The 25535-nt window shown below is 43.4% G+C and overlaps 1 protein-coding gene across 1 annotated transcript in view; it reads right to left on the bottom strand.

Moving 5' to 3' along the window:
- Positions 1 to 15381, bottom strand: part of LOC306917174 (target of Nesh-SH3-like) — an 81369-nt gene extending 65988 nt beyond the window's left edge. Inside the window, exon 1 of the mRNA XM_079495307.1 lies at positions 15277 to 15381. Coding sequence (XP_079351433.1) covers positions 15277 to 15343 — 67 coding nt within the window. The 5' untranslated portion in view covers positions 15344 to 15381. The remainder of the gene's footprint in view (positions 1 to 15276) is intronic.
- Positions 15382 to 25535: the final 10154 nt, after the last annotated feature.

The following is a 25535-nucleotide window of genomic DNA, read 5'->3' as shown; positions in this document are numbered from 1 at the left end:
TCTGGTGTAGCGGAGTGTTTACCCTCTGGTGTAGCGGGTTGTGTTTACCCTCTGGTTGTAGCGTTGTGTTTACCCTCTGGTGTAGCGTTGTGTTTACCCTCTGGTGTAGCGTTGTGTTTACCCTCTGGTGTAGCGTGTGTGTTTACCCTCTGGTGTAGCGTTGTGTTTACCCTCTGGTGTAGCGTTGTGTTTACCCTCTGGTGTAGCGTTGTGTTTACCCTCTGGTGTAGCGTTGTGTTTACCCTCTGGTGTAGCGTTGTGTTTACCCTCTGGTGTAGCGGTGTGTTTACCCTCTGGTGTAGCGTTGTGTTTACCCTCTGGTGTAGCGGAGTGTTTACCCTCTGGTGTAGCGGGTGTGTTTACCCTCTGGTGTAGCGTTGTGTTTAACCCTCTGGTGTAGCGTTGTGTTTACCCTCTGGTGTAGCGGTGTGTTTACCCTCTGGTGTAGCGTTGTGTTTACCCTCTGGTGTAGCGTATGTGTTCCCAGTGAGGCAAACATGCACAGTATCCGGCACCATGAATCCAACAGAGCCATCATTAGTATTAAATTCCACTGCATCATTCATTCATTAATTCACCGTTAACTGCCAGCATTTTTCAGTGAAACTCTGAGGGTGTACAACTGGAACCAAATGGACCCTTATACCGGGGGGGTCCAGTACACTTTCAGAGTTAGAACAGCGGATTCGACCGTTATCATACCATCGAATGGGGCCAGTATGGCCGTTATCATACCATCGAATGGGGCCAGTATGGCCGTTATCATAACATCGAATAGGGCCAGTATGGCCATACTGGCATACTGGCCGACATTTCCAACATGGAAACTAGGGGCTACTAATATATACTATTCTCTGCCTATCGGGACGGCGCTGAGTCGGGTCTGGTGGCCGTCGCAACGCTCGGCACGGCGACTCGCTCGGCTAGCGCCTCACTCGGCTAGCGCCTCACTCGGCGGTGCCTCACGTGGCTCAAGGCCACCAGACACGGCGCGCCTCCGTCAGGACATCAGTGATAATAACAATAGGTGATAATGACATACTGAAACAGTGAGTATGCCAGTATGGCCATAGTGGGCTCATTCGATGGTATGATACCAGTCGAATGGGGTGGTTAGAAAGGGTAAACCGAGGATCTGTGCTGTGCGGGTGTGACGTCTAACAAAAGGTCAACTAAGGAAAATATGTTGTTGTTTTGGCAAAGAAATAAATGCCCTGATATTTAAGTACAGAATGGTAGAAGTTATTACTTACTTCTCGTCCCTGCATGTACGTTACGTTAGCATAAGGTTAGGCTACAGTTACTTATAATCCCATTTCTTATGGCAGCATGGCCGTACATGTTTATAAATACAGGATATGTCAGCGTGTGTGTATGTGTGTGTGTGTTCTGTAATGTAGCCCTGAGGCTGTCCAATAAAACACTTTTTATGAGGTCTTCCATCCTATCCTCCCTCCCTCCCTCAGTCTCTCTCCCTCCCTCCCTCCCTCTCTCTCCCTCTCTCCCCCCTCCCTCCCTCCCTCCCTCTCTCCCTCTCTCCCTCCCTCGCTCTCTCCCTCCCTCCCTCTCTCCCTCCCTCCCTCTCTCACTCTCTCCCTCCCTCCCTCTCTCCCTCCCTCCCTCTCTCTCTCCCTCCCTCCCCCTCTCTCCCTCTCTCCCTCTCACTCTCCCTCTCTCCCCCTCTCCCTCCCTCTCCCCTCCCCCCCTCTCTCCCTCTCCCCCTCTCTCTCTCTCCCCCTCTCTCCCTCTCCCTCCCCCCTCTCTCTCCCTCTCTCTCTCCCCCTCTCTTTCCCTCTCTCTCCCCCTCTCTCCCCCTCTCTCTCCCCCCCCCCCCCCTCTCTCACTCTCTCTCTCTCTAAACCTAACCTTAACCATAACCTCACAAAATCCCATCAGTGCCCATGTATCAGCTCTGTGGGAAAAGTAGTTGCGTTACACCACAATGTGGTGTTGTTACACCAATAGGTTACCATGTTACACAAATGTGTTACCCTGCATGTGAAGTAGATTTAAACGAGAGTTCTTTCCTGTACAAAAGCTGAGATTCTTTAGGTTTAATAAAATGGAGAAGAAGTGAAGCAGGCAGATGAGATGTAAGTTGGAAGATGTTCATCAGCTCAGGTTATTTTAGAGTACAACGTACAGCAGCCGCTCCCGCTAGCCAGAGTGGCCCCGCAGGAGCCGACATGACTTGACCGCCGTATAGCGGCCAGCCAATAATAACAACAACCTCTCACATTTTAGAGTTATATACTGTTACATGCATTGAATAATGAGTGGGGGGGGGATCAGAGGCGCGGTCATTGCCTCTCTGGGAGGTAAAAGAAAGCCCTCAAAAGACATTCTGGATCACCGGCACCCCTTTGATTTGATCAACCGTTTGTTCCTCTTATCTACAATGCAAACACCCTAGAGGTGTGATTCAGCGTGGAGACAGCACAGCACAGTAGGTAGACCAAATAATTAATTGCATTTTTATAGCTCAAAGCGCTTTACAATGGTTCATTCATTCACACATTGGGAGCTGAAGCGGCGAACAGTCGACGCCAGAGTCCTCACTTCCCACATTCACACACAGACGGTGGCGAGCTCACAGCCTCACACCGACCGACTCATTAGAGGCAATGTAGGGTTCAGTGTCTTATTGCCCAAGGACACTTCGACGTGTGGACAGGAGGAGCCGGGATTCGAACCGCCGACCCAGGGATCATTGGACGACCTGCTCTACCTCCTGAGCCACAGCCGCCCTACGCAAACACCCTAGAGGTGTGATTCAGCATGGAGACAGCACAGCACGGTAGGTAGAGACCAAAGGGGATTATAATCAGCATGACACTTCACCCTGGCTTCAGTTCAGAGGCCTTTTGGCCTCCTCACCTCGGGTGGCTCTTGAAACATTAGAACAGGGAGCAGGCCTGTTATGTAAACACACTTGGGGCGCTACAGAACGTATCCAAACACATTACTGAATATTATATGGGCTATGTTGAATTATGGGTTCCAAAACATTCTACACGTTACACCACTATGTGTGTCCCTGTTACACCAATATGTGTGTCCCTGTTCTCTGTGCCTGTAGCTGCTTGGTGAATCACTGATGTATACTACGTTAACATATTGATACCCGTGATATGATTACCATCAACTCTGAGCTTACGTATGACTCTTGATGACATTTTTTATGTATTTTACTATTTTTATGTATTTGATGTAGGCCTATTACAATGTGTTGTTCTTGCTTACTGTGATGTGTCCACTACTGTATTATTCTCTCTCTCTCTCTGTGTGCGTGTGCGTGCGTGCGTGCGTGCGTGCGTGCGTGTGTGTGTGAAACTTCAGAATGTGTGGTGTGATGCTGCCTGGTGTCATGTTCTCAACTCTGTTAGTCGTCATGTTCTCCTCAGCCGCGATTCAACGCAACCATCAGTCACCATGCACCCTCAATTAGATGGACACTCTTATTAACACAATCAGTGCCGGAAGTCCTTCAAAATAGGAGCTCTGGGGTGCCGGAAAGACATGTCCGCTTTTACTCGGAAACCCACGACCCGGAAACAATCCGCTCAAAAAAGTTCTCTTTACATTGCTAGCTTACATTGCTATCGTTTTAATTTATACAATATATGATCCAAGAAGCGTTCATATTTTGCGGGAGAGACGGATGAGGAGCAGAAATGAAGCGCTAGTATATCGATCAGTTCAAAACCACGGAGAGCGCCCTGGATTAGGAGAGACGAGTCATTCTTTCTGCCGCGGTAACAGCTAAGTCAACGGTAAGCTAACAAGAGTCTAGAGTGTAGCATACGGTAGCCGAAAGGCGAACTGACAAAAAAAAAAAAAAAGGAAAAAATTCAGAATATTCTTATCTCGCCCCGTATCATTGAGGATGCGCTGAGGACGTCTGAGGACGTCGTATGTACGCGTCAATTGGGACCCCTAGGACGTGTGGCGACGTCCTACGGACGGAAATGGTTACGGGTCAACCATCACTCGCCATGCACCCTCAATTAGACGGACACTCTTATTAAGGGTCAACCCAAATCATATAAATAAAACAAACGTTTATGAAGAAAATCATTCTCTCAAAGTCTGTTTCTACGGAACATCTGGCGCTCACACAAATCGTATAGTGACACACACACACACACACACACACACACACACACACACACACACACACACACACACACACACACACACACACACACACACACACACACACACACACACACACACACACACACACACACACACACACACACACACACACGTGACAGAGAGGTACAGTATATGTCACATGGCAAAAACAGCAACCTGGGATATCATGTGACTTATGAAAACAAGTAACCACGCACGCATGCACGCACGCACGCACGCGCACACACACACACACACACACACACACACGCACGCACGCACGCACGCACGCACACGCACACACACGCGCGCACGCACACGCACACGCACACGCACACGCACACGCACACACACACACACACACACAAGCCTGTTAAAGTTCCAGATGTTAAATATTATAAACCCAAAGACAGCTGTTCCCCCGTCAGTCACTGTGTGTGTGTGTGTGTATGAGAGAGAGAGAGAGAGAGACATACACACACACACACACACACACACGCACGCAGCTCTCCCTCTGTGTGTGTGTGTGTGTGTGTGTGTATGAGAGAGAGAGAGAGAGAGACATACACACACACACACACACACACACACGCACGCAGCTCTCCCTCTGTGTGTGTGTGTGTGTATGAGAGAGAGAGAGAGAGAGACATACACACACACACACACACACGCAGCTCTCCCTCTGTGTGTGTGTGTGTGAGAGAACTTTGATGTCCCTCTCATCTACATTCCATTGTGTTGAATTCCAACACAAACACAACTCGTTGTTCTTAACGAGGTAGTAATTAGACAATCAGCTCATTGTAACTTAACGAGGTAGTAAAACGACGTTCAGCTTGTTGTAAACTTAACGAGGTGGTAATTAGACGACCAGCTCGTTCTAACTTCAATTAGATGATCAGCTCATTGTAAACTTCAATACAGGGTATTTATGCATGCATAAAGTGAGCGGCAAATCGAGTGGCAAAGTGAGTTAACCCATTTAGGCCTGACTTTTTTTTCTGACAGTTTTCTGAAATACCTCATGTTTCTGTATCAGTGGTGCTCAATATTTAATGTCAAGGACTCCAAAAATTATATGTAATTGGCCACCGAGCCCCATCTGAAAATATGTTATTCCAGGAACCCCTCAGAAGCAAAGATTTTAGTTAAAAACGTTCGCTCTGGCCCAGGCGGTGGCGTAACCGTCTGGGCACCCGACTGGTAATCCAGTCGCAGTGTGCCGCGGATTCGACTCCCGAGCCCGACACGGCCTTTACTGCATGTCTTCCCCCATCTCTCTCCCGTTTCCTGTCAGCCTACTGTCTGTCCCTTCAAAAACCAATAAAAGGCGTAAGCCGCAAAAAAAATATCTTAAAAAAAGAAAAGAAAAACAAAGAAAACGTTCGCTCTGATATATATTCAAAGATTTGTGCCGCATTTTCACAATTTTTAAATTTTTCAAAAATAGGTCAAGGCTTGTAGGTCAAGGCTACAAGCTACAAGCTCGTAGCGCGGCACTCGGTGCCGTGCCATGAGCTTGTAGATCTGCTATTTTTCAATAGCTAAAGCATAACATAATGCTTGAAACACCAAAAGGGGTTGTTTAACTTTGTTTAATGCAATCATATAATACATTTCTGGTTGGATGTATATGGGCTGTCAAGGCCAGAAATTCAGTAGGCGTTCCTGCATAACTTCTGGGTATGATGATGATGTCATGCCCTCTATTAGATGACCAACTTCTTAACGAGGTGGTAATTAGACGATCAGCTCGTTATAACTTAACGAGGTGGTAATTAGACGATCATTGTTCTTAACGAGGAGCAGATGTGTAACCTGCTGACTACGTGAGCAGGTCAGCAAACAACCTGTCGGGACTTATTGGGTTCATCATCATCATTTTTCGACTGCGGTCGAGATCATGGATTTCACAACGCCACGCAAGACTTTCCGGCCCTTCATTGCCATCCCCAGTTCCTGTTTACTGATGCATGTGTCCCTAGGGATGACATCAGGGAACGACAGTTTTCTATACCTCTGGTCCGCCCTGAGGCAGGACTCCAGAGAAGAAGGGAAGATATAACCTCACTGTCAGCTCTGTAGCAGTGGCCGGCAAACTGTGTTCTTCTGGATCGGACTAGTGAAGAAACACGGGGAAGGTTGATGTATATTAGATTTGTCGATGTGGCTCTTCCAAGAGAGATTTTGCATTATTGGGTTAAGTCCAAAACCCCCTCCAAGAACCAGTCCGCGGGCATGTCCCGGGTTGGACCAGCAGAGGAAACAAAGTTCCCAGTCCACTCCCGGATTTCCGTCCAGTGTCAAGGCGCTCGCGGTAGCGTAGCTGGTCCCATCATGGGCCACTGTGGACGGACACAGCGCTAGAAGGCCAGGCCAGGCCCAACGCCTCTCTTCCTGGTATAGCTGCTCACGGGAGGGGCCGCCAGGCAGCGTTGGCTGTCGGCATGAGCAGCGCCTTCTTGTACGCGAGCTTTGCTGATGGTGTTGAAGCAGAAGCACACTGCAAATACATGCTTAATATATCTGCACCCACATTAAAGGTGGTAGTTATAATGGAGCAGTTTGACGTCATGACAGACAGACAGACAGACAGACAGACAGACAGACCGACAGGGTTTTATGAGCAGGAGGGCGCTTTGGATATCTTCTTCACTAACACGCACGATTGCACATTCACTCGTGCACTGTTCGCTCAAACCTCTCATTATCGTTATCACCGTTTTTAAATTATACACACAGAAAAATAATGGTGTTTAAATGGTTCTTCTTTATTTAGTGAATGGTTCTTCATGCTCCTCATATGGTGCAGAGAACCTTTTTAGAATTATTAGGGCATGGTTATTTATAGAACCATGCAGTCCTTCCAGCAAACCATGCAGTTTTGGTTCCAGTTGACACCATTATTTCTCTGTGTGTGTGTGTGTGTGTGTGTGTGTGTGTGTGTGTGTGTGTGTGTGTGTGTGTGTGTGTGTGTGTGTGTGTGTGTGTGTGTGTGTGTGTGTGCGAGAGAGAGAGAGAGATAACACAACTGGGCAGAGGGTTCGTGGACCCCGCTGGGGGTCCGACCTGCCTCACGGATGTGGACATAACGTCTCTCTGTTGATCACAACGTGTGTGTGTGTGTGTGTGTGTGTGTGTGTGTGTGTGAGACTAATAAAGTGAGGTATGTTGGTTGTAACAGTAAATATTTGTAGAGGACAGTAAAAAATAAGTGGGGTAAAAAAACACTGTTACGCGCACGCACACACACAGTACAGTACACACACCAGGAGCACATGTGCGCACAATTATGCATGCAACACACACACACACACACACACACACACACACACACACACACACACACACACACACACACACACACACACACACACACACACACACACACACACACACACACACACACACACACACACACACACACACACCTCTCTCTGTATGTCTTTCTCTCTCAGTGCTTCCATATGAGGTCATGTTATTTCAACACTGCATGTCGCTCTGCAAGGACACACTCACTCACACAGCGCACGTGCGTACTGTACACACACACGCGCGCGCGCACAGAACTGCAAGGAAACTGACCCGTAAGGGTCCATTTGGTTCCATGTGTACACACTCTGAGTTTGACCAGAATGGAACAGAGCCTTCATTAGCGTCATTAACCCTGACTCTGTTTGACCAGAATGGAACAGAGCCTTCATTAGCGTCATTAACCCTGACTCTGTTTGACCAGAATGGAACAGAGCCTTCATTAGCGTCATTAACCCTGACTCTGTTTGACCAGAATGGAACAGAGCCTTCATTAGTATCATTAACACTGACTCTGTTTGACCAGAATGGAACAGAGCCTTCATTAGTATCATTAACACTGACTCTGTTTGACCAGAATGGAACAGAGCCTTCATTAGTATCATTAACACTGACTCTGTTTGACCAGAATGGAACAGAGCCTTCATTAGTATCATTAACACTGACTCTGTTTGACCAGAATGGAACAGAGCCTTCATTAGTATCATTAACACTGACTCTGTTTGACCAGAATGGAACAGAGCCTTCATTAGCATCATTAACACTGACTCAATTTGACAATAAGTACTGTAATTAAATTATTTCAGCACCTGCACTTTACTTGAGTATTTGTACTTCTGGATACTTTTTGTTTTCCACGCACCAAACAATCTGTAATTTTCTCTATTATTGATATTTATTATTTCTGTGGAAAGTTTTTGGCTTTTTTTTGCATTGTATAAATTGTTAATCTGTCTTCATAAGCAAACACACCTGCAGCTGATTGCAGCGCACGCGCGCGCGCGCACGCACGCACGCACGCACGCACGCACGCACACACGCACACACGCACACACGCACACACGCACACACACACACACACACACACACACCACACCACCCCCCCCCCCCCCCCCCCCCCCCTCCGTGAACAAGGGTCCCAGGTCAATAGCATCAATCTACAATATATCAAAATAAACAATCTGTGTGTCTCTGTGCATCACAACAGCTGGAATGGCTTAGGGTCGACGACAGAGTACAGCATCTTGCAATGGGTCTGGTCCACAAGATTCGATACCACCAAGATACCCATGTACCTGTCTAAATACTTCCTTAATGTCAACGAAGTCCACACCCACAACACCAGAGGGAGTTCAACAAACCATGTGCAACCCAGATTCGGCACAAACAAGGGACTAAATTAATTTCGCTCCTATATGCCACAACAATGTAGAACGCCCTACCAACAGTCATTAAGACATGCAAATCCCTTGACTCCTTCAAAACCGCCCTCAAAGGGCACCTACGGACGGCTGCAATTTGAAACTGGCCCCCGTAAAATCTGAATCCCCCCCCCACTCCTTTTTCCCCTCACTGTATTTTTTTTCCCTTTTTACCTCCCCTATGATGATTTCCTGTTTTGACTATATAGTTGTGTATATTCGTACGTCTCTAATTGTTTTGATGAATTGAAAATGGTGGGCCCTATTGTAAACAAGTGTAATGCTTTATGGTGTCGTCCACTCACAGTTAACAGTTGTTGTATTGAGTTGTACTTGAAATGTACTGTAATTCTGCAAAGTGCAAACTGTTAATCGAGTACCACAGACGAATAACAGTCTAAGTCCACACTATTGATCCATAATGTATAAATGATAGATAAGGGTTCAGGACAACGAGGCCTTTTCGTGGAGGGGTCAGAATGACATTTGGACTTATACTGTTTTTCGTCTGTGGTACTCATCAAAAAACAGACACTAAGGTCTCGATGGGCAAGTACAGGACTACAGGTCATGTTGTACGTGCTCACAGGTCTTGCCCACAAAAAGTAGATTGTCCATTATAAAAATGAATTAAATGGTAAAATTTGAATTACTGTTCAATTTGATATTTCTTTTGTTTTTACTTCCTACTAGGGAATTCTGGGGCTGCGCAAAAAAAAAACGTCCCAACTCAATTTTTTAGGCCAAATATCTATACATACAGTAGCTATGAATATGACTATGGGTTCACACTAGTGATGCACCGAATATTCGACCGGAGAAAATATTCTGACAGAAAATGGCTAAAAATGTATTTTCGGACCATTCGGTTTCGGCCCGAATAGGCAGAAAATATATCACCGAATAGTGTATGCAATTAATGCATTCAAAAGAGCTGAATTTTTTTGTATGAACCCATAATGATTATTATTTAAGTTAAGTTTTGCCATAACCATTTATTTTGCCATAAATCAGGTAGCTTTAAGGTACGGCCATGACAGCAATGGTAAGAAAAACGATATATAATATTAATCATATTTGGATATTCGGTATTCGGTTTTCGGCCAACTGTTTCCTATATTCGGTATTCGGTTACGGCCAAGAATTTCCCTTTCGGTTCACACAGTAAAGTGTAGCAATAGTGTAAGACTGATCTCTCGTGTTGTGTTTATAAACGGTTGCGTCCTCCACTCAAACGCACACTTAACCCTGTTGAGCACATATAGGGTAGGGCAACTTGCAACCATACTCCACCTGGACAAAAGTGTTATTTACCTGCCGAGGGCAGGTGGGCAACCCTTAGGCTGAGCTCACACCTTTCATGCAATTCTCTGCTCGTTGGATGCTCGTTGGATGCTCGTTGGGTAGTGTCATGGCCGCCCAATGTATTACCAATGGGAGTCACGTGCTTTGACCCAACATTGTGTTGTATGAGGGGGAGGGGGGGCAGTCAACACACAGCCGAAAGCCATACAACCATATATCTATGCATACAACAGCTTGTAGGCGCAACATCCACCCAACGTCCACCCAACACAGAGGGTGGGGTTAACCACCAACCAATAGGAGAGAAGGGCTGTTTTGTATCCCAATGGGCGGAGTTTAGTTGTAGTCTCCTGAGCCCCGCAGAAAAGTCCGACTGGAGAGTGACAGAGCTTTTGAGAAATGATGATGTCACCGCTTATTAGCGCATATCATTTTTACTATAATTAGGTGAGAAATGCAGCTTGTGCCTGCATGGAAACTACACAGATATCTATCCAAGTGTTCATGTTTATATATCACTGTTAACAACTTTAAAACGTATTATGTTGCATCAACTGCAGTGAGCAAAGGCTCTGCTCTGCTGCATCCAATAATAAATATATCAGCCTACTAGTCCAGTGCGGACTATTTCATTTGCATTGGTGCCGAGTGCTAAGCACAACCGATTGTTTTAATTCAAAGTGGTATATATTCTGTGAAGTTTATATTTTCATTGGGTGTACAAGTCATGTTTTTAATATGCCTTTATCAAATGATATATAGAGAGATGGGTAGTGCCCAAGTCCTGTTAGCCATGCAGCCTATATGATCTGTGGTGCAGGCCTATACACTCTAATTTGTATTGGAGTGCGAAGCTTGAACAATAGGTTCATTGCGGACCGCTACGGATAAACTGTGGATATTAACCTACCAATAAGGACCCAGGCCAAATGCCATTGCGCAGTAGCCTACACCAACAAGTCTATGCGTGGTGTGTGCATAGCCGCATGTGAAACTATATCGTGCTGTATTTTGCTCTCCATTTCATGGTCATGGTCATGCGAGGAGAGAGAGAGAGAGAGGGTGCAGAGAGAGAGAGGTGTGAATGGAATCGCATCGTGCGTATATGGCACATCTCTCTCATGTTTAGGTAATTAAGGGCGCACCATTGAATGCATGTCACTGTGCCTACATGCTGACAATGTGCGCGCGTGAACTTGTATTAGCCAGCCTACACATTATAACGTGACATTTATTATACAGCTCGAAAATATAGCCACTCTACAAGCTCACAACTTGTTACTTCTATAGGTCTGACTCTGCTATTAATTTATGTGCAGGACTTGCCAAGTCGCCAGAGCAATGGTAAAGTGTCTATCATTTTTAAATTGAGAAAAGTCGAGAGTCGGGATTTTGCACATAGTGTGACATGCTGACAGACAATGAAAGAAACATGTTCCACTTCCACTCACAATTTAGGTGGCTTTTAAAATGCGGTACTTATTCCTTCATTAAAAAATATGATTGGCACCTCATAAGTGTAAATATAAAAGCAAGTATAATATAGCCTACAATATTGAAACCTGCTACTGCAGTGATTTTATCCTGTGTTCAATGCGTTTCTGCGTTTGGGTGTGGACATGATGATGATGATGAAATGACGCACGGCTGTCTCCAGTCATTTCAACAATCAGTACCAGATTTAAAGGCACTGATTCTGTGTGTTGGCTTGTTCAGAAGAGGATGACGTCTTTCGAAGAAAGTTTGATTCATTTAGCAAGCCAGTGCCCCATTCTGTATGTAAAAAGCCATCCGTTTTATTATGACAGTGTACAACTCCACATATCGCCGTATTGGTCACCAAAAACTACACGCAGATAAACGTGGGTCTGTTGTTTTCCGCATTCCGCTCTAGCGCACCGCCCACTTCCCGCAAAACCTTGTGGGAAATGGATGCATCTAGGGAGGGACGGCCATGACACTACCCAACGAGCATCCAACGAGCATCCAACGAGCAGAGAATTGCATGAAAGGTGTGAGCTCAGCCCCAGCGTCAACACCTCAGTGGTGGAAAGTAACTAAGTGCTTTTACTTAAGTACAATTTTGAGGTATTTGTACTTTACTTGAGTATTTCCAATTTCCAGCACTTTTACTTCAACTCCACTACATCTCGGAGCCAACATTTTTACTTTTACTTCACTACAATTATTTGAAAATGTTAGTTACTAGTTACTTTGGAGATTTTAATTTTGATTAGAAAACATACATTAACCACTTCAACGCTATACATTTTGGCAATTTCGAAAATAGCCGATCTACAAGCTCACAATGCGACGCATTGTGAGCTTGTAGATCGGCTATTTTCAATAGATTTTGTACACATTTTGAACTTGTGAAATGGGACATTCTGCAATATAGGTACTTTTACTTTTAGTACTTTAAGTACATTTTGATGCTGATACTTTTGTACTTTTACTCAAGTACATTTTCAATTCCGTACTTTTACTTGTAACAAAGTACTTCTGAATTGCAGTATTGGTACTTTTACTTAAGTAAAACAATTGAGTACGTTTTCCACCACTGGAACACCTGTACACATAATCATTATCGTACAGGCCTATAATTATCTTACCAGGTGCATTAGAGCAGCTATTAGTACAGTATTATAGATAGTTATAGAAAACAGTTATAATGTAAATCTTACCAGGGTTTCTCTGTGCATTAGAGCAGCTATTAGTACAGTATTATAGATAGTTATAGAAAACAGTTATAATGTAAATCTTACCAGGGTTTCTCTGTGCATTAGAGCAGCTATTAGTACAGTATTATAGATAGTTATAGAAAACATAGTTATAGTTTAAATCTTACCAGGGTTTCTCTGTGCATTAGAGCAGCTATTAGTACAGTATTATAGATAGTTATAGAAAACATAGTTATAATTTAAATCTTACCAGGGTTTCTCTGTGCATTAGAGCAGCTATTAGTACAGTATTATAGATAGTTATAGAAAACATAGTTATAGTTTAAATCTTACCAGGGTTTCTCTGTGCATTAGAGCAGCTATTAGTACAGTATTATAGATAGTTATAGAAAACATAGTTATAGTTTAAATCTTACCAGGGTTTCTCTGTGCATTAGAGCAGCTATTAGTACAGTATTATAGATAGTTATAGAAAACATAGTTATAATTTAAATCTTACCAGGGTTTCTCTGTGCATTAGAGCAGCTATTAGTACAGTATTATAGATAGTTATAGAAAACATAGTTATAGTTTAAATCTTACCAGGGTTTCTCTGTGCATTAGAGCAGCTATTAGTACAGTATTATAGATAGTTATAGAAAACATAGTTATAGTTTAAATCTTACCAGGGTTTCTCTGTGCATTAGAGCAGCTATTAGTACAGTATTATAGATAAAGTTATATAAAACATAGTTATAATGTAAATCTTACCAGGGTTTCTCTGTGCATTAGAGCAGCTATTAGTACAGTATTATAGATAGTTATAGAAAACATAGTTATAGTTTAAATCTTACCAGGGTTTCTCTGGGCATTAGAGCAGCTATTAGTACAGTATTATATAAAACATAGTTATAATGTAAATCTTACCAGGGTTTCTCTGTGCATTAGAGCAGCTATTAGTACAGTATTATATAAAACAGTTATAATTTAAATCTTACCAGGGTTTCTCTGTGCATTAGAGCAGCTATTAGTACAGTATTATAGATAGTTATAGAAAACAGTTATAATGTAAATCTTACCAGGGTTTCTCTGTGCATTAGAGCAGCTATTAGTACAGTATTATAGATAGTTATAGAAAACAGTTATAATGTAAATCTTACCAGGGTTTCTCTGTGCATTAGAGCAGCTATTAGTACAGTATTATAGATAGTTATAGAAAACATAGTTATAGTTTAAATCTTACCAGGGTTTCTCTGTGCATTAGAGCAGCTATTAGTACAGTATTATAGATAGTTATAGAAAACATAGTTATAATTTAAATCTTACCAGGGTTTCTCTGTGCATTAGAGCAGCTATTAGTACAGTATTATAGATAGTTATAGAAAACATAGTTATAGTTTAAATCTTACCAGGGTTTCTCTGTGCATTAGAGCAGCTATTAGTACAGTATTATAGATAAAGTTATATAAAACATAGTTATAATGTAAATCTTACCAGGGTTTCTCTGTGCATTAGAGCAGCTATTAGTACAGTATTATATAAAACATAGTTATAATTTAAATCTTACCAGGGATTCTCTGGGCACCACAGCAGCTATTAGTACAGTATTATATAAAACATAGTTATAATGTAAATCTTACCAGGGTTTCTCTGTGCATTAGAGCAGCTATTAGTACAGTATTATATAAAACAGTTATAATTTAAATCTTACCAGGGTTTCTCTGTGCATTAGAGCAGCTATTAGTACAGTATTATATAAAACATAGTTATAATTTAAATCTTACCAGGGATTCTCTGTGCATTAGAGCAGCTATTAGTACAGTATTATATAAAACATAGTTGTAATTTAAATCTTACCAGGGTTTCTCTGTGCATTAGAGCAGCTATTAGTACAGTATTATATAAAACATAGTTATAATTTAAATCTTACCAGGGTTTCTCTGTGCATTAGAGCAGCTATTAGTACAGTATTATATAAAACATAGTTATAGTTTAAATCTTACCAGGGTTTCTCTGTGCATTAGAGCAGCTATTAGTACAGTATTATATAAAACATAGTTATAATTTAAATCTTACCAGGGATTCTCTGTGCATTAGAGCAGCTATTAGTACAGTATTATATAAAACATAGTTATAATTTAAATCTTACCAGGGATTCTCTGGGCACCACAGCAGCTATTAGTACAGTATTATATAAAACATAGTTATAGTTTAAATCTTACCAGGGTTTCTCTGTGCATTAGAGCAGCTATTAGTACAGTATTATATAAAACATAGTTATAGTTTAAATCTTACCAGGGTTTCTCTGTGCATTAGAGCAGCTATTAGTACAGTATTATATAAAACATAGTTATAATTTAAATCTTACCAGGGATTCTCTGGGCACCACAGCAGCTATTAGTACAGTATTATATAAAACATAGTTATAATTTAAATCTTACCAGGGATTCTCTGGGCACCACAGCAGCTCAACATCAACAGCAACACAGCGAAGTGGAAAGCCCACATGTTGAACAGATTGTTAAAATACACTAAACCTGACTCTAATAGACACCCTCAATTAGTCTGTGTAGTGTGTGTGCGTCCGTGCACGTCCGTGTGCATGTGTGTTTATAGGTGTGCAGCAGTGTGTGTGTGTGTGTCTGTATATGTGTGTGTGTGCTAGGTAAACATGTGTGTGAGAGAGAGTGAAGCCAGAACAACTTCTCAGCAGAGACTAGTTCAGCTACAAAGTCACTGCAGCTCAAAATACAGCTTTTTATACACACGCACACACACAGACACACACATAATGCTGGAGGCGGGATCTAATCTCTCTCTCTCTCTCTCCATCTCTCTCTCTGTATGTGTGTGTTTCAAGGTTTTTTCTTTTCTCTTTTCTTCCCTACCTCCTTTCCAGACAGCCAGACAGACAGACAGACAGACAGACAGGCTGGCATGACTCACGTCACTCAGGTCTTCAAGATACTCGTTAAAACAGGGATGGCGTGCTGGGCGCAGTCGGTATAGCGGTGTCGCCTCACAGTTAGGAGATCCTGGATTTGAATCCCGCTCGGGATGCTGTGGCGTGCTGGGGGGCGTGTTCTCTCCTCCACGTCATCAGTGCCCATACCCTAAGTGGAGTTGGAAAAGGGGCCTTTCTGAGTGGAGTTTGTATGTTCTCCCCGTGTCCCCTAGGGTAGGTACCCTCACATGTTCTCCCTCTGTCCCCTAGCGTAGGTAACCTCACATGTTCTCCCCGTGTCCCCTAGGGTAGGTAACCTCACATGTTCTCCCCGTGTCCCCTAGGGTAGGTAACCTCACATGTTCTCCCCGTGTCCCCTAGGGTAGGTAACCTCACATGTTCTCCCCGTGTCCCCTAGCGTAGGTACCCTCACAAAAAACATGCAGTAATCCTGGTCTCTAAACTGCCTCCCTCTGGCTAGCCAGGGCGCCTGATGGAGGGGAAAGGAACTTGTTGGAACGTTTTCCTTCCACACGTTACGTCCAAACAGAGAAACTCCCCCGTCAGGTGAAAATAAGTGGATAAATGGTGCATTTATATACCACCTTTATCCAAGGCACTTCACACACACACACACACACACACACACACACACACACACACACACACACACACACACACACACACACACACACACACACACACACACACACACACACACACACACACACACACACACACACACACACACACACACACACACACACACACACACACACACACACGGTACCGACCTGCACATCGGAAGCAGTTGGGGGTTCAGACTTCAGGACACTTTGGGCCAGATTCACAACGGCGTTTACACTCATATTGTGAGCGTACGGACATTTACGAGCATTCCCCCCGTTACGTGTGAAATTCATCATTTGAATTATATCCCGACAATGACCACCTAGCCAGATATTATCCCGCTTATTACATGGCTACCTAACAAATTAATAACTCGACGCAAAACACAACAAAAAAAGTATTCCAAGTTCACGCTGGCTGCGTCTTGCCAGCTGCAGGGCTGGAGCACTGTCGGGAAAACAAGTTAGTGAGTTGATCAAATAGAATCCATTTCCGGGTCCTGCTTCGTCTATTTCTCGCTCAAATGTTTTCAAAAACATTTTTGAGAGCAATGTTTAGCTGTAAATGACATTGTGTGTCACTAGCGTGTGTGTGTTTACATGGCTGTCATGTTGGAAACAGCAGTAAATCAAGCGGGGCGCAGCTGGTGCTCAGAGGGTTTGATTAGGCAGCGGTGTGTTATAGAGCGGAGCGGTCCGTTATCAACACATAACTCACCGCTGAATTCAGCGATTGACCAATCAGAATCAAGCGTTCAACCAAGCCATGTAAAAAAGCTGAGTATTGCTCAGCTTGCGCTTGTATATGCCTGCATTCTATGGTTCACAAACATGACGGTCTGACAGACAGACAGCAGCTGCTGTCAGGCTAATTATATAAAAAAAAATAGAAGTCCACATTATTTAATGGCATCAGCGTGTGTGCTAGTCGGCCAGTCAAAGTCTTAAGCCAGCTCACCTCTCCAGCGCCTCCTCCAAAGATTATGCACGCCGCGCTGCCGGCTTGTGTACAATGTTTACATAGTAGTCTTTAGTCTCCAGCACGTTTCAACATGTCACCTTTCAACACACACACACACAAGTATACGCAGCATGTGCACAATACTACACTCAGCAAGTACACACACACTTGTATACACGCAGCCACGCAGCCACACACACACACACACACACACACACACACACACACACACACACACACACACACACACACACACACACACACACACACACACACACACACACACACACACACACACACACACACACACACACACACACACACACACACACACACACACACACACACACACACGATAATCGGAACACTACTGGCAGTGGATGAGAAATGGAAAATAAATGGTAAATGGTGCATTTATACAACGCCTTTATCCAAGGCGCTTTACATAGATTGTGCATTACATTCACCCATTCACACACACATTCACACACCGATTGCAGCGGAAGCCATGCAAGGTACCAACCAGCACATCAGGAGCAATTTGGGGTTCAGTGTCTTGCTCAAGGACACTTCGACATGTAGACAGGAGGAGCCGGGATTCGAACCGCCGTCCCATGGATCATTGGACGACCTGCTCTACCTCCTGAGCCACAGTCGCCCACAGACTACACAGCCAGCCAGAGCAGCACCCATGCATGCCACTGGATGAAGATGGAAAAGAAACAGCAACAACAACCGCAGACGAGGTTTGTGCGAGTCGAGACTATTTATGACAACATGAGACATTTGGGGAAAATGGAGCTTGCAATCCAGTGGTGTCACTGAAGTGTCAACAATAATCCATTCAGTAATGCAGGTGACCACAGATGGCAACAGGGAGGAGTTTGACATCTTGGCTGGGGTACTGCAAGGGGACAGCCTAGCTCCCTTCCATCTAGTCTAGCTCCCTTCCATCCAGTCTAGCTCCCTTCCATCCAGTCTAGCTCCCCTTCCATCCAGTCTAGCTCCAGGCCATCAGTGGACAAGTTTGATCTCCGGCTGAGAATGCCAAGGAAACTGACGTTATTACCTGTGACGTCCCATTGGAGCATTACCTCATGACAAGAACAGGAGGCACTGCTCTGATGGAAGTCAAGGACTTCAAGTACCTGATGGGCTCATGGGTCAACTCAACGGAGCAAGATCTTAACCCATTTTGGGCGGGAACCCCTTTTGGTGTTTTAAACATTGTTATAATTTAGCTATTGAAAAATAGCAGATCTACAAGCTCATAGCGCGCCACGTCAGGCCTAAATGGTTAAAGTGAGGAAGGCACTTGCATGGAGGGCCTTGAACGGCATGGCCAGTGTATGGATCTCCAACTTCCCCCGTCAAACTAAACTCAGCTTATTCTATCCAACGGTAGAGTCTGTTCTCCTGTACGGCAGTGAATATACTGGGCCCTGAAGCCAACCCTTCAGAAGCCTCTAAAGGGGTGCTACACCAGAATGCTGCTGTGTGTACTGTGCAGTACTACTTATCAGCCGAGGACGACCTATGAGAAGCCTAAACCGAGAGAATAGCAGATCTACAAGCCGAAAAGCTGTGGGCTGGTAGATCTGCCAGTTTTTGCATGACACGAGCGCTCAACAAAGTGTATCTCTAATGCTTTAAGTTTAACCCTCCTTACTAGTACACACACACACACACACACACACACACACACAGTAGAGACACAGAGGTCTCTTTGTCTTCAGCTGCAGAAGTGCTCACACACTAACATCCATGGAACCAAATTGACCCGGTCTCCTGGAAGGGGGTGGGTGCGTTTGTAGAACCTACGTGTGCAATGTGCATTCTTACTCTAATCCACTGCAATTATAAAACAATGAGAGAGAGAGAGAGAGAGAGAGAGAGAGAGATTTGTTTTTAGATGTGTTGAATCTAGAGCGCTCGTTTTGTGTGAAGCCACGTCCTGCTGGCTGCCTCCTGCATTACGGACGGTATGTGACTTTTAGAAACAGGTGGTACACTTAAGAGTACAGGACTGTAGCGATTTGCTTCCAAACTCTCAAACTCTGACACCTACAAAAATAATCACCTGCACGGAATGTCTTGAGAAAGTACAGGTCATAATCATAACATGTCTAACGCTATGGCATTAATTATGACCAAAAACAAACCAAGAATGACTTTACTTACCTCTGGACTTCATTCATAACGGCCTGAAGACTAAACAAGGCGATTCTGCCAACCATAAGGTTTTCTTTTTGAGCGAATATGCGAACGAAAATAAAAGCCATGGGCTGGTTGGCCGACGAGGCTTTCTATGGCAACCAGCAACACTGGATATTAAATAAGAACATAATGTTGGATGCATTTTATCCAAACACAATAAAGCTTCGGGTGTGACTTTGACACTGCAGCTGTTCAGCCTGTCAATCAGTGGGAACGCAGCGGACATCAAAGGCAGAGGCTCAGCTGCAATAAATTAATTAAATAGCGAATTAATGACTGATCGAGTCCCGATGGCTGTAATAAAAGAAACAAAAAGGAAAAGGAAAGAACCGTCCTTGACAATATAACCAATCCTACCGTTTGAATTCTGTGCACACCACACATGGAGAAAATATTACATAATTTTTTTTTTAATGATATAAAGAAAAGTGTTACACGTTATTTCCGTCACTTATCCCGGAGACCAGGACCTAAAATTAGCTTATATGAACCTCAATGATGAACCTTTATTATTATTAAAATGTAAAATATAGAATCAGACCATTTAAATGTCATTACAATGTATAGTCAGAGTGTATCACATAGCCTAGTGTAGGCTGTTTAACCAAACAAACATAACATTATTTGTTTCATACTGAAATTGGAAAAAGAAGAAGGAAAAAAAACACTCTAGGCATGTCTGTCTGTCTGTCATTACTATGCAGGGTGTTTAGGACGGTGTGTTGAATGATGACACACACACACACACACACACACACACACACACACACACACACACACACACACACACACTTCAAAAACACGTGTTTTTTTTCCAGATTTAACCTTTTTATGTTTTTGTCATTATTTTGTTTGCTAATCTGTATTTTCACAACTTTATTTAAATGTAGGCTATCATATATTTGATCTTTTTATTATTATGGTTTTGTGAGTGGCATGCTAGCCACTCCAGCTATGTCCATGTCCCCATCTAAATGAGTACGGCAATAGCGTTGGTTGACCACCAAGTGTCACTGTTGAGCAGCCTAACACACACACACACACACACACACACCCACACACACACACACACACAGGCTGATTGTAGGGAGAGACAGAGGTGTGCATGTGTGCGTGTGTATGCGTGTGTGCGCGTGCATGACCTAGCATGACCTCTGGCGTAGGGATTGGAATTGCGATGAGTGCAGTAAGCCCCGCCCCTGTCAACAGGTTGTCATGCCGACCTGTTTGAGTGACAGCTGGAATAAGGCGACGACAAGGGCAGCTTTTTACTGTTAAAGGAGTGGTTCTCAACCTGTGGTCCGGGGGCTAAATATTGTAAATCTAAGTTTCCACTACTAGCACACACACCCACACGTGCACACACACCCCCCCCCCCCCCCCCCCCCCCCACACACACACACACACACACACACACACACACACAAAACAACAACACAGCTTCGTTCCAAAATAACATTTTTACTTAGAAATAAAAAAGGGAAATCATTGCATTGATTTAGTTTTTGCTTGTTTTTTTGGGGGTGGGACTCACAACAACATAAACAATGAACATAAACACACTTTACAATAGCTAGTACTATAGCCTACTACCCAGCAGTTTGCTGACTTCATTGGTTGATCAAAGAAACGTCTCTCTAGGTCTTAAAACAATAAATAAACATGAAACAATACATTACATATAATTACAGTAACATCTACACTAGCAGATCATATTGTTTGTCAATAAACAACGAGAACAAACCCAGTTGAATACTGTACATTATGAATTATGTGGTTTCTCCGACTCATAATTATTTGAGTTCATAAATATCGCTTCTGATAAACTTGAGTTCCATTAAACCAGGGTTCCCCAATTCATTTTCCTCAAGGGCCATATTTTGACTAGGGAACCAGGCTGGGGGCCGAGTCCGCATGCGCGAAAAATTGGGTTTTTTATTTTTTCATTCGTTAATTAAAAATGGTTCTCAACCAGTGGTCCGGGGACCACCAGTGGTCCTTGAGGGGGTGCCCAGTTTGACATGCATAGGCTACTGACCCTCTTTTAATGCCATTTATATCTGTTTTTTTAAATTCTTCCAGGGGCCACAAGGGGGCGCTCTGCGGGCCGCAAATGGCCCGCGGGCCGCCTATTGGGGAACCCTGCACTAAACGGAGCATAGCCGTGAAAGCCCATTCATTTTTTTCTCATAGATTTCCAGAGAGGGAGGGAGACCCACACACTGTCACTCGCTGGTTCAAGAGCTTTTTATTTAATGTCACATACAACGTTTCGGTCTTTCGACCTTCCTCGGGCATGTCTGAGGAAGGTCGAAAGACCGAATCGTTGTATGTGACATTAAATAAAAAAGCTCTTGAACCAGCAAGTGACAGTGTGCGGGTCTCCCTCCCTCTCTACGTGTCTGCAGTCTGCTGCTTTGTCGCCGACGCACCTGTTGTCATAATAGTAAGTCGAGTGTGCGGAGGTCTTCCCTTCAAAAAACTCATAGATTTCCACAAAAAGCAAGGCTTTTGCACACCTACAAACGGCAGGTGCGTAGGAGAAGGACAACCAAGTGCCCGACGTCATGCAAAAACATGTTTCGACCGCGTAGGCCAAAACATTGCTGGTTCCCAATTAAATATCTTCCCTGCATTTGAAGACAGTGTGCGGGTGTTTCTTCTTTTCCATAGAGATTTCCGATTTATTTTATATAATTTTCACGAGGCTCCTGATGAATCATGAACATATTAAAAAATATATTAAATATAAAATATATTAAAAATCTCTATGGGAAAAAATGAATGAGCTTTCTATACAGTGGGACCACAACATGGTGCTCCTTAGGACCCTGCAGCATTCCATTTGTGAACGGCTCTTCCGTTCACAAATGGAGGCGTCGCCAAAAAGCAGTGGAGGAATTCTTACTCGAGTAAAAGTGCCGACATCACATACAGTAGAGGAAATACTCAGTTACAAGTGATGGTATTGGCATTCAAATGTACCTATCAACAGTAAATAAAAGTACACATTATGCAGAGTGTTCCCGTGAAAAGTTTTACATTTTCAGAGAAGGATGAATACATAACGTTCTAAAATAGCAGATCTACAAACTCACAAGGCCCCATGACATGGCAGGCTGTGAGTTTGTAGATCTGCTGGTAACCATACGCAGCAAATGCACGTTGAAGGGAAACTTCATTAGTTTGGAACCTGGGACCGTTCGGACCACAGATAAACACTGTTGGAACTGGTCCATTCATTCACCTCCAACAGACAAAAGATGGTCATATATTTATGAAGGAGTCATTCAGATAATATCATAATTTATGAATGAGGTATTACATAAAATAATATAAGCCTGTATTTGGATGGATGGATGGGTAAGTAAGTAAATAAATAACATTAATTCATTCATTAAATGCATAAATGAATGCATTAATATGCAAACCACCTGAAGGTGACTGAATGGACACATTTCCATTATTTGTGGTTCAAATCATCTAAACATAATTGCCCAGGTAAAAAAAAAGAAAAATACAATTAAAAAAAAAACACAAAACAAAAAAAATCCTGTTTAAGTGAAATAAATATATGTAAACATTCATTACAATCACACGTGTGTGTGTGTGTGTGTGTGTGTGTGTGTGTGTGTGTGTGTGTGTGTGTGTGTGCGCGTGCATGTGTTTGTACTGAGTAAACAGCTGGAGATGAAAGACAAGATGAAGAATGATACGGAATAATTTGATGACCGGCAGACGGGCAGACTAAAGAATTGGGGCTCCATTTTCGTCAACGCTAATTTGCTAAACCCCTTATCCCTAAACTTCTTGGCCTTTTTTTTTTTACTATTTTGCAAAACATTTGTGAATAGTTAAAATGGCCAGTCTACAAGCTCACAACGTGTCAATGTAGATTGGCTAGTTGAACTATTCAAAAATGTTTTTCAAAATAGTAAAAAAAAGGCAAATAAGTTTAGGGATAAGGGGTTTAGCTGTGACGAAAATGGAGCCCTATGTCTCTTCAGCAAAAATAGCAGATCTGCTATTGCTGTTCTACTATCAACGTTTCCCCCAGAATAGGGTTGCTGAGGTTCAAGTGGTTGAACACCAAGTGGAAAACAGATATTGTCTCCAGTTTTCCTTTGTGACATACTGGGTCTTAGAGGGAGAGATTCACATATCGGCGGTATATTCACGTATAGCGCAAAAGTTCTAAAAATGAACAACGTAACTCAGGTGGTGCCAGCATAGATGATAAAGTTATAGAGCACCGAAGTCTGACATCAATATCGCTAGGGGGCGCTAAGTCCACGGGTTCATGTACTTTTTATTTGCATTGTAATCCCCATAGGGGGGATTTTAGATCGCCTCAGGAGGACTGTGTTTGAAAAATACACAAATCATCCTGGAACCAGGGGATGAGCGAGTGACGTCAGGACTTCCATGAACCAGGGGATGAGCGAGTGACATCAGGACTTCGGCGCTCGATTTACAGGGGTGACCTGAGACACAAATATTCCTATAGCACCTCCTACTGGCCGATGACCCGGTCATCATATTCCTATAGCACCTCTCATACCGTCCGATGACCCGGTCATCAACCTATAGCACCTCTCCTAATGTCCGATGACCCGGTCATCAGACAGTAGGAGAACAGGGGTGACCTATAGCACCTCTCCTACCGTCCGATGACCCAGTCATCATATTCCTATAGCACCTCTCCTACCGTCCGATGACCCAGTCATCATATTCCTATAGCACCTCTCCTACCGTCCGATGACCCAGTCATCATATTCCTATAGCACCTCTCCTACTGTCCGATGACCCGGTCATCAAATTGTCGTCTCAGGAACGTGACAAAAACCAAACAATCTCCGTGAATTCAAGGCGTCATGGGGTGTGTACGTAATTGATATAAAATAAGCCATGTGTTGGGTGAACTGCTCCTTTAAAGAGAATAAATAACAAATAACATTACCGAAGCACACAAACGTATTTACATCAACCAGGAAGTGAATCCACGAAAAGGTCACTTCCGGTAACCATGGTAACATATATCAAAGATAATAAACAAAAAAGAGGGATAGAGGGAGAGAGAGAGACAGCGAGAGAGAGAGAGAGAGAGAGAGAGAGAGAGAGCGAGAGAGAAAACGAGAAGACAAGAGAAAACCTATCCCGTCCGACAATTCAACTTCAGTCTGTGAGTTGTTTACAATCACCACGGTAACTGAATCGCCACGGCAACAGAAGAGCTTCCATCCTTTCTCCCATCATGGAGTACACAATCTGAAAACACACACACACACACACAGTCACACACAGTCACACACACACACACACACACACACACACACACACACACACACACACACACACACACACACACACACACACACACACACACACACACACACACACACACACACACACACACACACACACACACACACACACACACAGAATTCCTTTGTACAGACGTACAGACATTCCTTTGTTTATAGGTAGATATTCTAAAATTCATTCTAAGAGTTGTCTGACTGAAGTGTAGTTTATGATACTCTGTCAGCTATGGGACTCTGTGTAGCTTATCAGATGTTCTGTCTACTGTACGTAACTCTGTATTTTATTATTCTGTCAGCTATGTGACTCTGTATTTTATGATATATATTCTGTCAGCTATGTGACTCTGTGTGTTTTATGATATATATTCTGTCAGCTATGTGACTCTGTGTTTTATGATATATATTCTGTCGGCTATGTGACTCTGTGTAATGTATGATATCGAGTTACATTGTGTAACCTCTGTTCTTGGCAGAAGTGGCTATTCCTTATTTCTAAAAACCTATAATTTTGACATATTTAAAACATGAACGTGCGTCTCACCAAACAGCTGGTCCGATCTGTGTTGCCTGTGTGTGTGCGTGTGTGTGCGTGCATGCGTGCGTGCGTGCGTGCGTGTGTGTGTAC

Source organism: Electrona antarctica (assembly GCF_951216825.1).
Source record: "Electrona antarctica genome assembly, chromosome: 24".
NCBI lineage: Eukaryota > Metazoa > Chordata > Actinopteri > Myctophiformes > Myctophidae > Electrona > Electrona antarctica.
The sequence above is the reverse complement of the archived record's forward strand: the minus strand, read 5'-3'. Positions and strand labels throughout refer to the sequence as shown.